This window comes from Phasianus colchicus, chromosome 21, assembly GCF_987193195.1.
Source record: "Phasianus colchicus chromosome 21, bPhaCol1.hap1.1, whole genome shotgun sequence".
Lineage (NCBI taxonomy): Eukaryota > Metazoa > Chordata > Aves > Galliformes > Phasianidae > Phasianus > Phasianus colchicus.
This window is the reverse complement of record NC_143456.1, coordinates 6,242,087-6,258,209: the sequence shown is the minus strand read 5'-3', so window position 1 is coordinate 6,258,209 and position 16,123 is coordinate 6,242,087. Positions and strand designations below refer to the sequence as shown.

General features: G+C 51.6%; 1 protein-coding gene across 1 annotated transcript in view; it reads left to right on the top strand.

The window, feature by feature from the left end:
* The window catches only part of RTN4RL1 (reticulon 4 receptor like 1), a 29,002-nt gene extending 12,879 nt beyond the window's left edge, over positions 1-16,123 (top strand). The window contains exon 2 of the mRNA XM_090122366.1: positions 12,723-16,123. Within this exon, the coding sequence (XP_089978492.1) occupies positions 12,723-14,059 (1,337 nt within the window). The 3' untranslated portion in view covers positions 14,060-16,123. The remainder of the gene's footprint in view (positions 1-12,722) is intronic.

The following is a 16,123-nucleotide window of genomic DNA, read 5'->3' as shown; positions in this document are numbered from 1 at the left end:
TTCTCCTTCTCCTTCTCCTTCTCCTTCTCCTTCTCCTTCTCCTTCTCCTTCTCCTTCTCCTTCTCCTTCTCCTTCTCTTCTCCTTATTCTTGCCTTCCTTCCCCTTCCTTTTCCCCTTCTCCTTTTTCAGCCCCTTTCCACCAAAACCTACACTCAAATCCCATTGCATCCTAACGCCATAACAGAGCTACATAACCATTTCCCAAGGCATTGGAACACTCATTCCCAATCCTATGAAGCTGTCTCCATCTCTACCCGACGGCACAGGTGGCCGAAGGCTCACCACTGATAGCGACAGCTCCTCTCGCCGCCCGCGACATCAGCTGTGCCCTTGATTGAATTATGGGGCTGCAATCCGCTTCCCTCCTGGCTGCGGTGTGCGTGGCGTGAGGCTTAGATGGTGAACCCGAGCGCCTTAATTCAATAAGGAGCAAGCAGGCAGTGCGCTCGGATAGCTACTGGGATTTCTCTTTCTCCCCAGCTTGCAATGCACTGATTTGTACTGGGGTGCCCAGACGATGCCCAAATCCTGCCTGGGGGTTTTGTTCCTGTCAGTGTCTGCTCTTTCTCTAAAGCAGGAATTCAGTGTTTCCAGCCTAAAGCTCATGGCAGATGAGAAGGGATTTGGTGTTACAGTTGGTGCCATGGCTCATTGATTCGGGTGGGGATGCAATGATGGGAAGCAGAGAATCCCAGTCGTTGGGGATTCACAGTTTCTACCCCAAAGCTCTTGGGGCAACCATTGGGGTGAAGAGAGATTTGGTGTTGTTTCAGCCAGTGTCACTCCTTGTTGCTCTACCCTTTGATTTTGGTGGGGATGCAGTGATGGGGTGCAGAGGACCCTCTCAGCTGCCGGGATGCAGGAGGTGGCAATGAGCCAGAAGTAAAGGGCTCACAATGAGAAGGTTCTGTGGGAAGAGAGAGGTGCTAAATGAAACCTGAAAGGTTATTCCAATACGAGGCAGCAGCCTTTCCAGTCCTGATCGCTTCCCTGGGAGCTGAGGGATGAGCGTTGGGAAGGGAGGGGATGGAAGGAGAGGAGCAACGTGTGTGAGGGGGGAGGCTCAGACACCCGCACGGCACTGGGGGGGGGGGGTGCGGCTGCTCTGTGCCCTCTCTGGGAGCGTGACAGCATGAGGAAATTTTGCAGCAATTTCTTTGTAACTGCACCAGAATGAGGCAAATGGGAGCTCAGCACTTACTGGAGTGAAAAATATCGCTGGGGAATCAAAGCGGGGAGGGAGGGAGGGCCAGTGCTCCCTGAAACCAGACAGGGGGATGCAATACCAGACAGGGGGATGCGATACCAGACAGGGGGATGCTCATCAATGCACAGGGCTGGGAGTGCCAACCTCTCCCCAGGGCCGTGGTGCAATAGTAAGAATGGGGTGAAGAGACCCCAGTGTGCTCATAGGGCAGAAAATGTGGGGTGTGGATTCAGCCCAACCAATTCAAAGCAAAGGGAGTGGAGTGCAGCAGCCTGAGATGGAACAGCAGCAAGGAAAAGGGATTCATTTTCTATTGAAAGGAATGTTTGACTGATCAGGAAGGCATGGAGAAAGGGCAGGAGGGAAGAGCTTGGTGTGGTGGCACAAAGGTGCTGCACAATCCCACTCAAACATCATGAAGATGCAAGGTCTCTGTGCACATGGAAATCATTTAATTCTATAGAATTGCTCTGAAATATCGGGGCTGTGGCACACAGGGATGTCCTAGCAAGGCTGGGTTCGGGGACTTCCATGCTCCCCCACTGCCTTCCAAGCAGGGTGGGGGGGTTAAACACCTTTTATGTTGCACCTCAAATGATGAAAGGCTCCAAAATGGGACTAACAAAGACGAGTTGTGCAAAAAAAAAAAAAAAAAAAAAAAACGTGAAAGCAGCAGATGCTGTCATAGGAGTAAATTGTATCACCAGCAATCAGATGGGGAGTGAAAAGTCAGAATGGAGTTGCTCCCTCTTCCCCATTTCCAGCAGAAATGACTGGGCCCTGAATTTAGCTGGAATGGGGTAGGATGAAAGGCAGAGCCTGACAACCGTTTCAAAGCCTCTGGGAGCCTCCAGAGGAGACGTGGCCACTTGGATGGGGATCCAGAGCCCCTCAGTTTTAATGAGCATCTCATTGCCTTCCTTTATCCTTGTGCCAAGATCTTCCCTTTTTCAAGGAGCGTGAGATTATTTCTGCTGCTCACAATTTGTTTTAACTTTTGCAAAACGTGCATTTAAGCAACACGACGGGAGGAGGCTGAGGGTAAAGCATTCCTCTCATTTAATAGATGCCACTTGCTGCCTGCCTCCTTCCCTGCAGGGCTGGGGATGGCCAGGATGGGGCTGCTGCTGGTTTGGCGTCGAATTCCCAGACACAACCACAGCACTGACGTGGCTGCAGCCCCAGAGCCATCCCCAGGGTCTCCTTTGGGACAGGGCTGTGTGTTTTAGGAAAAGAGCAGCGGAGCAGCAGTGAGCGGCGCTGATTTCCCAAAGGCTGAATCCCCCCAGACCGCTCTGCGTGGTGTCCCAGCAGGATGCTGGCAAGCTGGGAGGGGAGGAAGGGATGTTTGCTCATCACACGGAGATCAGGGTTGCATTCAAATCCTTCCAACCACTGTGAGTGGTCATGCCATTCTCCATGCAATGCCACCCCATATCTCTGCATCTGCTTCTTCTGCTGACTTAGCACCTCCAAAAAATGGGCATCGCTGAGTCCCAGCATCCCCATCCACACCCAGCATCCCCATCCACCCCATCTGCTTCTCCGGGCACACGTTCCCACCACGTGGCTGCATCCCTGTGTCCCCAGTCAGCGATATTCCTCCCCACCAGTATTGCTGCTGCAAGTTATAGCTGCCTGCTTCAGGAACAGCTGTTCCTGGAGAGGCTCCGGCATCACCAGCACAATAATGCCAGCACACATGTTCACCCCTCCCCACCGCTTCCTTCTTCGGATGATGCTACAATTTCTTTCATTACATCCCTAATACAACCCCCTCCTCTTGGAGGAAATGGATTGCGGGGGCTCTGATGCCCTATTGCTCACGGGGACGCACTGCCATGGATGGCTTTGTGCCAATCCCGAGTCTCCATACGTCTCGCAGTAACCATTATTACCTAGCAAGGAAGGGATCGTAACGGGATTTATAATGGCTTACAGAGGAACAGGCTCTGATTAGCTTGAAGGGAAGGGACTGGAGTCACATGCAGGGTGTGCGTACCCCCACAGCCACAATGGGGTCCTGTTAGGCACTGATGGATGCTTCCAGGCATGGGGGAAGCTAAAACATCACCTTTAGTTTTTCAATGTGGTTCTAAGTCAGTGCGAAATCACTGGATCCAGCGGTTCCCATTCACATTCAGGGGATTTTGGTGACTTTGAGGGAAGGACGAGGACAGGATCCAGCTCTGGCAATGGATAGGGGCACAGTGGGGCCATTTACACTCCTTAGCTTTTATCACCGAGCTTTTCACGAGCTTTCTGCCGGCAAAAAAAAAAAAAAAAAAAAGTTGAGCGTGAAGCAGAAGTCTCATACAGCTCTGCTCATCCCATGGGGATGGCTCAGTGTCACACACCCACCCCAAGTGGAGACCAGAGGCCTGGGAAATGGTGCTGTGCCCCCATTGGGACTGGGAGGGAGCGACCTGAGGCTGTCCAGCTCCGAATGACGCCATCGCTTTATTTTTATGGGAAGAAAATGTGACAGAGAGGAGTGCTTTGATGCCCGCCTGCCAGCCTCTTTCCCCCCTGCTGCCGGCGGAATGATGTGCTGCTGAAAGGGGAAGAAGGCGCAGCGCCGGCTCCAATTTGCCCTCCTCTCCACAAAACGCAAGGACATGCAGTAAGTGGGAAAGGCTGAGAAAGGGATGAAAGGCAGCGTCTGCGGCACGGCGCGTAATTGGCTCGCCGAAGCTCGGTGGCACAGGACGCGGCTGAGGTCGGGACGTCGGTGGGATCGTGCCTTTGTCGAAGCGATGCTCTCCCTACAAGCTGTGTTGGCACCCCGCAGAAGGGCTGCTGGCTTCGTGCCGCCATCCGCCTATTTGGATATCTGCCCCAAAGCTTCGCTCTGTGCACAGGGAGCAGGCAGCAGAGCGAGCACCCAGAGCCGGGGCAGCTGTCGCTTTCCTCCTGGGTCTCCCGCTTGCTTTCTTCTGGCTGCGTTTCCAGTCCTAAATAAACCCTTCGCAGGTCCGAGCCAGCTGCTGGCAAAGGGAAGGAGCGGGTGAATCTGCTTTCTCTGCGCATTAGCTTGTTCAGCATCTGATACTGATCTGGCTTGTGCTAATCTTGGGTGGTTTTTGTCATTTCATCTGCCGTTGTTTCGCTGTCAAGTGCCGCCGAGATCTTGGTAGCCGTTCTTTTACAAAGGATGCCGTCCTTATTACGCCTGTGAATGAGCTATTTTGCATTTCTGTGAATGGGAAGGAAAACTTGTCACCTCGGGACAAAAAGGGAGTAGAAGCATCTGATGATCCCCTGAGAGCCTCAGACAATCCACTAAGCTTAAGTCATCCTCTATTTCTCTCTCCTTGGGGACAATCGTAATTAGGAGTCCCTTCTCAAGGACCTAAGGAGCTCCCTGTCCTCGGCCAGTTCACCTCCTTGCACTTGGCTGCTGGCGTGGCCATGGGTTGAGCTGGAAAAGCCCCCACCATGCTGGCACGCCAAAAATCTCACAATAACCATGCATGGTTGATTGGATGAACCCCCTTGGTCATGCCATCCTACTGAAAATCTCCAAATAATCATGCTTGATGGTTGGGGTGCATCCCCTTGGTGATGCAAGCACACCAAAAATCCCACAATAACCACACTTGGTTGACTGAGTGGCCATGCCATGCCATGCCCTTGGTGATGCCATCTACTGAAAATGCTGCAAGAGCCATGCTTGGTGGACTAGGCACATCTCTAGCTGTAGATGTCCCTGCTCATTGCAGAGGAGTTGGACTAGGTGACTTTTAAAGGTTCCTTCCAACTCAACGATTCTGTGATCTCCTTGGGCACGCTGTTCTGGCCCAGAGAAGCAGAAGCATCATCAGCTTCTTCTATCAACATAGCAAGACTTGATGACTCCATCACCCATCTGCAAGCCAACGGATGCTTCTTCCCTGCCATGCATCAGCCTCAGGGTGGTCTAAGTGACACGGTGGGACCTTTGTGTGTGATGGGACGAGGCATGGGACCGCAGCCCTGAGCCTTGTGCTTGGAGGGCATTGCTGCAGCGGGAGGAATACAGCAAAGTGGGGTTAAGTAGAGTAGATTACATGCGGAAACATGCTCTACATTCCCTCTGCTTCTGCATAGATCAGTCCTGAAATGAGCATTTAAATTAAACAAGTTTCTATATCCGACTTTCCAATCCCACAGCCGCTCTCACCGTTGGCTTCTTTTCTTCAGCTTGAGCAGAGCGGGGAGGAGATGGAGCCATGGAGAGGAGTGCTAATTAAACAGGGACTTCCACATTAGGGTACAAATCCTCTGGACCAGCAGAAACCCTGCCAGTTTCTGTATTTATTTATTATTTTTGCAGTACAATTGTAATTTCCAGCGGTGCCTCCAGCACAGGGAAAGAGTTCAGGGGCTGCTCTCGGAGAGGATTAGCGTGCTGGAAGCATTATTGCTTTCCTTCGTTGTGAATTCAGGAGCGATTCCCTGATGGCTGTACTCTATATAGAAGTGAATCGGTGCTAATTTGTTTTTGAGGATCACACATCCACCAACACGTGAAAGACAATCCTGCCTCTCGATGTATATTTCGAGTTGGTGCTACAGCAAACAACGGAAAATAAGGAAGAAAACGAAGCCAGACCTCCCTCGCCCAGAAAGCCAGAGCTAGAAATGAGCGGACGTTGAGATTTTTGAGCTTGAGCCGCCCCTTGCCGAGAGCTTTGGCTCAGCTCCGTGCTTGTGGTGGATGAGCAGAGGGAACAGAGCATCTCTGGCTGGTCCTGGCTTTCTGCAGGCATGGAAAGCCTAAGGGACACCATGTCGGACAGGATGTCAAAGAGACGAAGCATAAAAGGCTCTCTTCTTGGCAACCCGTTGGTTGATTTTTGTGTGTGTGTTTTTTTTTTTTCCTTTTAAATCATCCTCGAGTTTAACTGTGAGAGAGGAATAAATGGCTAAATGGACTAATTGAATCTGCAGAGCCCAGGGGCCGCACACCTGGCGGGCCAGCAGCCGCCCCGCCACCCGCGTCCATCCCTCTGTCTGCGTGATTCAGAGGGACGTGGTCCGTGGGGAGGGATCAGCCCCGGCTGAAATGGAAGACAAAGCTATTGTTTCAAACAGAGTTATTGATTTTTACATTATTACACTATGAAATTTATGGTCTGGTTTCAAACTGCAATAGGAGTTAATGATCACGATCCAGAAACTTCCAGGTGACCTTGGCCTCGACTTTGGTGGTGGAAGGGAAATAGCTCCAGATATTGGGTCAGCAAAAGTGAAATAAACCTGCAGTGTCCTAAAGGACTTCATGTTGGGGTTCCATTGACCCCAGCTCTGCACCAAGCTTTGGCTCACAGCGAGCTCCAGGCTGGTTGGCAGCAGCATAGCAGGCAGCAGTAACCTCACCAACTCCAGACAAAGGCCACTGCTGTTGATAAGAGTAGATGTGGCACTGAGGGACATAGTGGGCATGGTGGGGATGGGTTGGGGTTGGACTTGGTGATCTTAGAGGTCTTTTCCAATTGTAATGATTCTTTGAGTTGGTATGGTGGGGATGGGTTGAAGCTTGGACTTGATGATCCTGGTGGTCTTTTCCAACCTTACTGATTCTATGATTCTGTGATTCAAACCATGAGATTCCAGAGTGCCTAAAAAGCACTAGGATGGGAAGGAACAGGGCAAGAGGAACCTCAGTAGAATGGAGAGCTGCTGCACTCAGAGGGCATAGCCACTTCTGCCACCAACATGGCTTAATGGGCATGGTGGGGATGGGTTGGGGTTGGACTTGTTGGTCTTGGAAATCTTTTCCAACCTTAATGATCCTATAATTCAAAGAGGGGTCGGGGAGGTGAACAGAGGTCTATGCCATTAGCACAAGTGGCACTGATGCTGCAGAAGGTTTTTAGGGACAACAGCATGCCCAGACTAAAGCCCTATCCTGAATTTTCTTTAAAAGATGCCTCTCAGCACATCTGGCAGCAGCCCCTTTCTCAGGCCTTCCCTATCAATATTCCCTTTGAATTCCCTTGTGTACATCTCCACCTGGGAACACTTGCTGGCAGAGAGATGGGGCTCCCAGCTGCGGGGGAAGGATTTCTCCTTGCAGTGCCTTCTCCCTGGAACATCCCCAGTGCTGCACCTCAGCTATAGTTGTGTGATGCCGGTAGCCTCCGAGCTCAGCTTCTGCCTCCGAGGTCATAATTGCCATTAAATCACAGCTTGCCTAACCAAATTATGCAAAACCGAAATTATCTCCAATGATTTTTATGTTGCTGAAATGTTCCAGAACTGCTGGGGTGATGGCTGGGGGATTGGGAGCAGCTGTCACTCCATCAGAAACCATAACTCCAAACAGCTGGGATCTGTCAGTTATTTATGACACCGTTTGCAAAAAAAAAATAATAATAATAATAAAAAAAATGAGGGAAGTGGATGGGTGGTTGTTGTTCTCTGGCTGAAAGGCAGTTCTACCGCATGCCGATGCTGGAGGGAGCAAAGGCAGTGAGGATGCCAATGGAGTGCTTTGCACAGAGGCTGGAAGGAAACTGCTGCTCGCCAGGGGAATTTGATCTTTGTCACAGTCAGGGACGGTTTGTTTATTGCAAAAGAAAAAAAAAAAAGAAAAAAAAAAGGAAAAAAATAGGCAGCTCTCAACCACAAGTCTGACACTGCTGTGTCGAACTGTCCCAGATCTGAACTGCACTCTCAGCTCGCGCCCCGTGGCGGTCTGTGCTCAGGCATTGCCTTTCATTGTCCTTCAGCTGGTGCGTGGAATTATGAACATTTGAGGCTCCTTTTTCCCCCCAAACAATTTGTCATGGTGAGAAAGTTCATTCCTGAAGTAGTGGGAGGGAATTTTGTCGCAGTTGCATACAATACCAAGAGCGCTGTTTGAGCCTGATTCATGGAGAAAGGTTGGGTGGATGATGGCAATTCCTGCCGTCACAAAAGGGAGTAAGAAGTGTGAGGCAAAGAACCGTGTGATGGTTGGCTTATCCAATGAGAGTCCTTCCCAGATCCATCCTACTATAGTTTGTCCAATGCAGGGGGTGGCTGAGGTGAGCTGGTGATGGCAGTGGCTCCTCGGAATGCTGTTTGTCCTCATGGAAGGACGTAGCCCATGAAAGTGGCTGCTATTAGGTAGGAGGAGGATGGAAGTTTCGAAGTGTATTTTCCCCTCGGGTCACAGTTGTATTGTCGTGGCCCAATGACAACTTAGAAAGCATCTTTGAAAGGTGTGGGTGCAAATGGGGCAGGAAGATCTCTCTGTCTACGGGTGGTGCTACACAAGGTGCGAATTTGGCTTCAGAGGAGTGAGTGATGAGTGAGCTTCTGCCTCTTTGATAACACAGAGTGCGAACAGAAGGCAGATGCTTTGTCCCCACTTGTAGCTTGCTCTGGTTAAGTATTATTATTTATATTATGTAGTAGCTATACATAGTGTTTTATGGCAGTAAAGACCCATAAATCAGCAGCCAGAAGATGAGGGCTTTGCTCTAAAGAGCTTATAAATCTAACAGCCTGAGCAGAACCGGTAATGGACGGAGCGAGCAGTCGGACAAGTTGCGTGGAGACATGAGCTAAGATTGGGCTCCCCAGGCAGATGGCGGTTTAGGAGAGATTTGAGAGAGCTCCATCCCAAAGAGCAGATCCTGCTGGGGGAGCAGCAGCTGTGACCCACATAGCAGAGAGGTGAAATGTGGGGCTGGAGGTGACCCACCAGGGCCAGTCCTAGCTCCCAGCTCCAAGCTGGGGATTTCTGATGGAAATAAGTGGCACTGCTCCTTCAGCAAAGTGTTAAAATGCTGGAATGTTGGGTACCAGCATCTCTGCTGCTGCACTGGAGCGTAGCTGTGTCTGGATGAACTCGCTGTCTCTGGGTGTCTGCATTCTTCTGGCCGTTTCAGCTCTTGCACAAATGAAGGCTTCATGCTAAATGCATTATGCTGTATAACAATTAATCCCGCGCTGCATATAGAAAGTCCTTACTCATCAATAATGCATTCAGGAGGAGTGATTTTCACTCTCAGTAATAAGGCTAAGACAATGGAAACAAGCAGGTAATGGGGAACATTTATAACGATGTTAATCTAATAACGGGTATAATGCTGTTAAAAGTAAGACTGCAAACTGGACACATCCAAAGATAAATTATTTCGAGCATTCATTAACTAATGCCTAATTAATGCCCAATTAGAGAGATGCTGCATGGGAAATGATTTGGACAGCCCGATGAATTCATTCCCATCACTAAAACCTGAGCTGGGAGGCTGCAGAAGGACAGCGGAGCCGGGTGACACAGCACGGTGGTGGGAGAACGCCGGCAGACAAACACAGCCGCGTTGGTTTGATCCGTGTCGACAAAGCTTTGGTTCTGCTCACTTCACTGGCAGCTTTCCATCGGATTTTTACTTTTTGAAGCTCTCCCTCCCTGGTGAGCACTGCCACGCACGCCCGTGACCCTCCATCTGCTGCACAGCCTTTACAAGATGCAGTCAAAAGGTTTGCACTGGCAAGAGCGAGCTTGACATGTTGGCTGAGATCAGACACTGGGGGAGCTCAGGGGTAGCATCCTGGGAGGGACAGTCCCACTGATGGCAGCCAGGGACCCAGCTGGCCCCAGCTGCCTTAGCCATCACACTGCTGGTCCAGCAGCATTGAGGCTGCTCTGTTTGTTGGTTCAAGGGGTCTCATCCCCATATCAAAATAGTAACCAAACCTGGACATCCTGGAGCAATGTGCAGTTTGCAGGTTTGTGGGCTGTGGGCTCATCCCTGATGGGACCACACGCCCTGAGCACATCCTCTGAGGAGGATTCCTCTTTCCAAGTCCTGCTCACCATGTTATCGCTTCTTCTGAGCGTCCTTCCTTTTCGTTTCCACATTCTCTTTGCCTCCAAACTGCAGTCTGTAGGTTGGAAGAAATCCTGGCCTTCGCTCCTACCATCATTTCTTCTGGAAGAGGAGAAGCACCGGCAACACTCATCCCAAAGGAATCAACCTCTTTCATTGGCACTTCCGCCATTAACTCACAACTCTAATTAAAGAGACGGGCTCAGCTCCTCCTGCCCTTCACCTGCAGAGCCATCAGGGACCGTGAAGCTCCATTCTCCCTTTCAACAATGCATCTCCATGCTCCCCATACATCCCATCCACCGCTGAGCCTCTGCCATCACCTCCTAGACGTGAAATTCGGGATGCTACGCAAGCCCTGCCCAGCTCCTCCTCCCACCAGTAATCCTGTTAGCCTGGCAACTATCGTGTCACGGAACAGCGCATAAAACCAGCATTGGGAAGCAATATGTAATCTTCCAACCTGCTGCTCATAGCTGGGAGATGGTTTATTGATTCAAACCCTTGTGATTTGGTATTTGCAATAACAGACTCCGCATGTGGGAGATTGTCACTGTGCTTGTGCTTGGCAGGATTTTACTAATAAATATAAGAGCTACACCACTCTTTGTGGCTCAGTGTGACTCGGGTGGAGCTGGGAACATGGATCTGTCCCACCTCGGCAATGCATATCTGTGGGTTAAAAAGGAACAAGAGGAGCAGAAAGCAGTTCTGCACCTATCTGCAACTGTAATCAGGATATCCCTGAGACAAGCACCAGAGAGGTGCTTGGCTGGAAATACAGGGCAGCCCAGGAGCAGTCTTGCCTGAATCATGGCCCCTTGCCCCATGGCAAGTGCACGGTGGCGACTTGGAGAACATTCCCTTTCCTACACAGCCGTAGGAGTTGTTGCGAATGAAGCACTCCTGACTACAGCCCTTTGCTGGCAGCAGTGCAGGAATGAGCCATCCCTCCCTGCAGCCTTCACTCCTGCAGGGTAGAGCCTGTAGAAATCCCAAATCCCCATCCGTATTTCTATCCCCATTTCTATCCTCATCCCAGCAGAGGCTTGGCCCAACAGTTTGGCTAGCAATGCTATTCTTTGGAAAAAGTAGAGCAGTACAGTCAGAGGTGGCTGCCTCTCCCTGCTAATTTATGAGAGCCCGAATAACCAGTTTATCTAAAAACACAACAACTTTGCCTTGAAAGAGTGGGTCCAGATGGACAGGTCACCTGCTATTAGCTCCCCAGTAATAGATCTCCATCCCCGGCAGAAGGCGATGCGAACCACAGAGTTATATTTCAAACAACATTAATAAGAAATCAGTGAGGATTTTTTTTTTTTTTTTTTTTTTTTTTGCCTCCCACTCGTATTCAGCTGTAGGCGCTTGAAAAGAAGGACTGTAAAAGCCCAAGGGGTCCAGCACCACAGCCTGTCTTGTGGTAACGACATGGAGTAATTAGAGGTGAACTCCACTTCCACTCTTGTTTTTCAGATTATTACAAGCAAATCGCGGCACGAGGACTCTGGGGTAGGATGGCACTGGCAGCTGTACACTGCTCTCATTTTACTCCTTTCTCCCGTGAAGTCCAGAGGCAGAATTCATTAGACATGAGCAAATTTTGTGTGTAAGAGGGAAAGCAGATCCGGGAGGAAATCTGAATGAGAAATGACAGCCTGGTGCAATGAGTCTGAAAAGCCACTCCACGCAGAAGGAATCGCCTGAAAGCAGGCATGGTGTGAGGAGTGGGAGAGCGACGGGAGCTGGGCGGCGAGGCTGGCGCTGGGCGCTGAGCCGAGGAGGGATGATTGCTGCCTGCTCGCTTCCCTGCTCGCAGCCAGAAAGCCCTGGCCACAGGCAGGCTGTAGCATTGCCATAGGACGTCCATTTAAAATACGTCTGAGCACCAGCTTCCAAACTGGGCGTTCAGCTCAGTCCGTCCCACCAAGTGCCGAAAACGTGTTTCTGTAAATCACTCGTTTGCAGGGGAATGTGCTGGTGCTAGCAGGGCATGGGCGTAGGAACAGTGTGGAAAGCAGCCAGCTCCTCCAGAATTCATGGAATTGTAGAATGGTTGGGTTAGAAGAGATCTTAAAGCCCATCCAGTTCCAACCCTTGCTGTGGGCTGGTTGTACCCAGCAGATCAGGTTGCTCAGGGTTCCATCCAAAGTGGCCTTGAAGCACCCCGAGGGTGTCTTTGTAGTTGAGGAGCTGCAGCCTGCTGAGCATCCTCATGGTCCTCATCTGGACCCGTTCCAACAGCTCCACATCCTTTTTGTGTTGGGAGCTCCAGACCTGGACGCACTACTCCAGATGGGGCCTCACGAGGGCATAGCAGAGTGGGTCAATCCCTTCCCCCACCCTGATGCCATCTCTCTGTTGATGCACCCAGGATGCAGCTGACCTAGCACACACACACTGCTGGGTCATGTCAAGCTTCTCATCCATCAGAACCCCCAAGTCTTTCTCCTTATTGCTCTCAGTGAGTTCTTTTCCCAGCCCGTACACCTACCTTGTATTGCCCCAACCCTTGGGCTGTGCTGGGATGTGCTGTGTGGTTGCATGGCACAGATGTATTTTGGGGTGATTCACCTGGAGGCGAATTCAGCACGAGGAGGTGGACAACACCCCATAGATCATATTCAAACTGTTGCACACAGGTAATTCACATGGGCTCTGTGTCCCCAAGGCTGGCCTGACACCACTCTCCCCTCTCTCCAAACAGGGGCCCTCGCGGAGCTGCTGTTGGTGTTGCTGGGGCTGAAGGTGCCTGGGGCTGCCAGCTGCCCCACCGACTGTGTCTGCTACCCTTCACCCATGACCGTCAGCTGCCAGGCCCACAACTTCGTCACCATCCCTGAGGGCATCCCCGAGGACAGCGAGCGGATCTTCCTGCAGAACAACCAGATCACCCTACTGCTGCGGGGCCACTTCAGCCCCTCCATGGTCACCCTCTGGATCTACTCCAACAACATCACCTTCATCGACCCCAACACCTTCGAGGGGTTTGTCAACCTGGAAGAGCTGGATCTGGGGGATAACCGCTACCTGAGGGCTTTGGCAGCCAACACTTTCCAAGGGCTGGTGAAACTCCATGCCTTGTACCTGTACAAGTGTGGGCTCAGCTCCCTTCCCAGTGGGATTTTTGGTGGCCTCCACAACCTACAATACCTTTACCTGCAAGACAACCACATTGAGTTCCTCCAGGACGACATTTTTGTTGACTTGGTGAACCTCAGCCATCTTTTTCTCCATGGAAACAAGCTTTGGAGCCTCCACCAGAACACATTCCGGGGCTTAATAAACCTGGACAGGCTCCTCATCCATCAGAATCAGCTGCAGTGGATTCACAGGCGGGCGTTCCACGACCTCCGGCGACTGACCACCCTGTTCCTGTTCAACAACAGCCTCTCGGAGCTGCAGGGGGACTGCCTGGCCCACCTGGGGGCCCTCGAGTTCCTCAGGCTGAACGGAAACCCCTGGAGCTGCGACTGCAAGGCCCGCTCGCTCTGGGAATGGCTGCACCGTTTCCGGGGCTCCAGCTCCAACGTCATCTGTGAATCCCCTGAGAGGATGCACGGCAAGGACCTCAAAGTGCTGAGGGCGGAAGATTTTAGGAACTGTTCGGGCTCGGAGTCGCTCCACCAGATCAAAACTTTCTCAGCTGCGGACAGAGGAGCCTCCAAAGCCCACCATCCCCACCACTCCTCTAAGGAGAAGGGTGGCGAGAAGGGTTTGCACAGCAGCCATCCTGCAGCCCGGCCGGGACCTCGCCGCCCTGCCAAGAACTGCACCAGCCACAAAAATCGCAACCGAACCCTTAAGCCGGGATCGCTGGGGCCGCGCAAAAGCGGGCACGAGTTTCCCGACTACGTGCCTGACTATCAGCACAAATTCAGCTTCGGCGTCATGCCCACCGGGCTCCCGAAACGCAAAGGGAAGTGCACCCGGCGGACGCCCATCCGTGCGCCCAGTGGGGTGCAGCAGGCGGCGGGTGGCTGTGCAGGACTGGTGGCCTCGCGCCTGGTCTTTGTGCTGGTCTTGGTGGCCATCACGCGCTGAGCTTGGCCACGGTGGAGCGGATCTGCACTGCGACCCGTCTACGAAGGACCAGAGTTTCTTTTCTTCTTCTTTTTTTGTACGTGGAGAAGTCTGCGGGCGCGGACTGCGGCGGGCGGGCGGATGGAAAGGTGTTAGCACACATTGCGGCCAACAGCCGAGCCCTGCACCATGAGACAAAGCCAACCTTACCCAACCGGATCGTGGGGACCGCCAGCGACGACGGCCGGACAAAATGGAAAATTGCAAATTCCCGTTGAGCGACCCTGCCGATGACCGAAAGGAACATAATTGCTGTAAAAACGATCACCAATTAAGCCTACACTGTTTCTCTGAAAGTGAGTGTGTGGACACTTCTACTCATTGTAATAAGGACATTGGTTCTCCCACGTTTTAGCCCTTTTGGCTCCAACCCCACAGGCCAACGTTGGCTGGAAATCTCTTAGAAGACAATCTCAAAACCCTGAATATCTCAGGCACTACAGCAGAACAAGGCTTGCCTGCTGGGCTTGGAGTAGCCAACTACCAAAGGAAAGACTGGTTAGAGGTGGAATAATTCAAACAAAACAAAGCGAAACAAAAACACACACACACACAAAAAATGAACCTAAGGAAATGAAGTACCTGCGAGGAGGTGCATTTTTTGTAACCGCGTTCACACATCCGACAAACAAATCCGACAAATGCACAGGCCCTCCCCTCTCCTCAATTATCCATATGTATGTCTTATAATGTTTATAAACTATATGGAAACTATATCTTCAGAACTAAGGATTGTATTGTTGAATTTATAGGAGAACAGTATATCCTTTTCTCAAGACCACAATCGGCAGCAGTGCCTACAAATGCTGAAAGCCATCCGGCAGCCTCGGTGCGCGCGGGGGACCAATGTTCTTAGCAATTTAGAGCACTAAACTTTGGGAGGGGTGGGAGGGGGCTGTACGCAACGCAACAAAGACCATAGGCAGAGAGCCAGAGCTCACCCTTATGTCCTAATTTCTGAGTGAGGGCAGAGAGAGGCGGCTTAGCAGTGTCCGGTCCCGATGCCATGGGGATGTAGGGGCTGAAGGCTTCCAGCCACATTGGTTACGTGAGGACCTTTATAGCTGGACTAAGGTTTTCACTCAGGCAGCAGGTCTGTGGGATGCAGGTGGCCCTGACAGTATCAGGAGCAGTTCGGTTTGGGTTTTTTTTTTTTTTTTCTTAATAGGAACAGGTTTTGGCATGGGGAGTTGGAGAAGTGAGAAGTGCAGTATGCACGGGACCTGTCAGTAGCACTGTGCCCAGTGCTTCTGGTCCACGGTGGGAAAGAGAATAGCCCCAGACAGCTGCAGGAAGAGGTAATGGCCAGCTGAGGAATGAGGAGCAGACTGCACGTTCCCCTTGGCCCTAAATAAGCCTCAGTATGATGCTGGGGTGGGATGCGCTCACTGGGCTTTATGCACTCACTGGTCCAGATGTGCTCGCCGGTCCGCTCTGCGTCGGGGCCCAGCACAGCTGGCAGCAGCACGCAGTGCAGCCCACGGTGCTGCCCCAGTTCTGCAGTCGGTGTCAGTTCCCTGTCAGCGTGGATATTGGAGATAAAAACACACTGAGGTTAATGCAACAAGGGAAATAAAAGTGATCTTGGATGAGAACTGGCTGCTCTTCATTTCGTGATGGTATCCCAGCTCAGGGGGCACACTCCCAGCATGCAGTCCCTGGGCCTGCATATTGTTCTTTGGGGCAGATGCTGTGTGGCTGAGCCCACACCACCCTCCCTGGGACCCCAAACTGGTTCTGGGCGGGGAGGGGGCAATTACACAGCACCTGGTCCCCTGGAGGGGTCTGGAGATGCCCAGGGAAGCTCCAAAACCAAAGGTTGAGATGCACCAAATGGAAAAAGAGGTCCTTGGAAACAGCAGGAGGGATTCAGGGAAGAGGAAGGGAGGGTTTGCTCCATTGATCTCTCTCAGTTCCAGCTCCTATCCAAACTTCTCCTTCTACAGGGCTCTAAACCTCCACTAAAGGGATGTCCAATGCAGCCAGAACAAATAATCCGTGATCCGAAATAGCTCCCTCACGCCC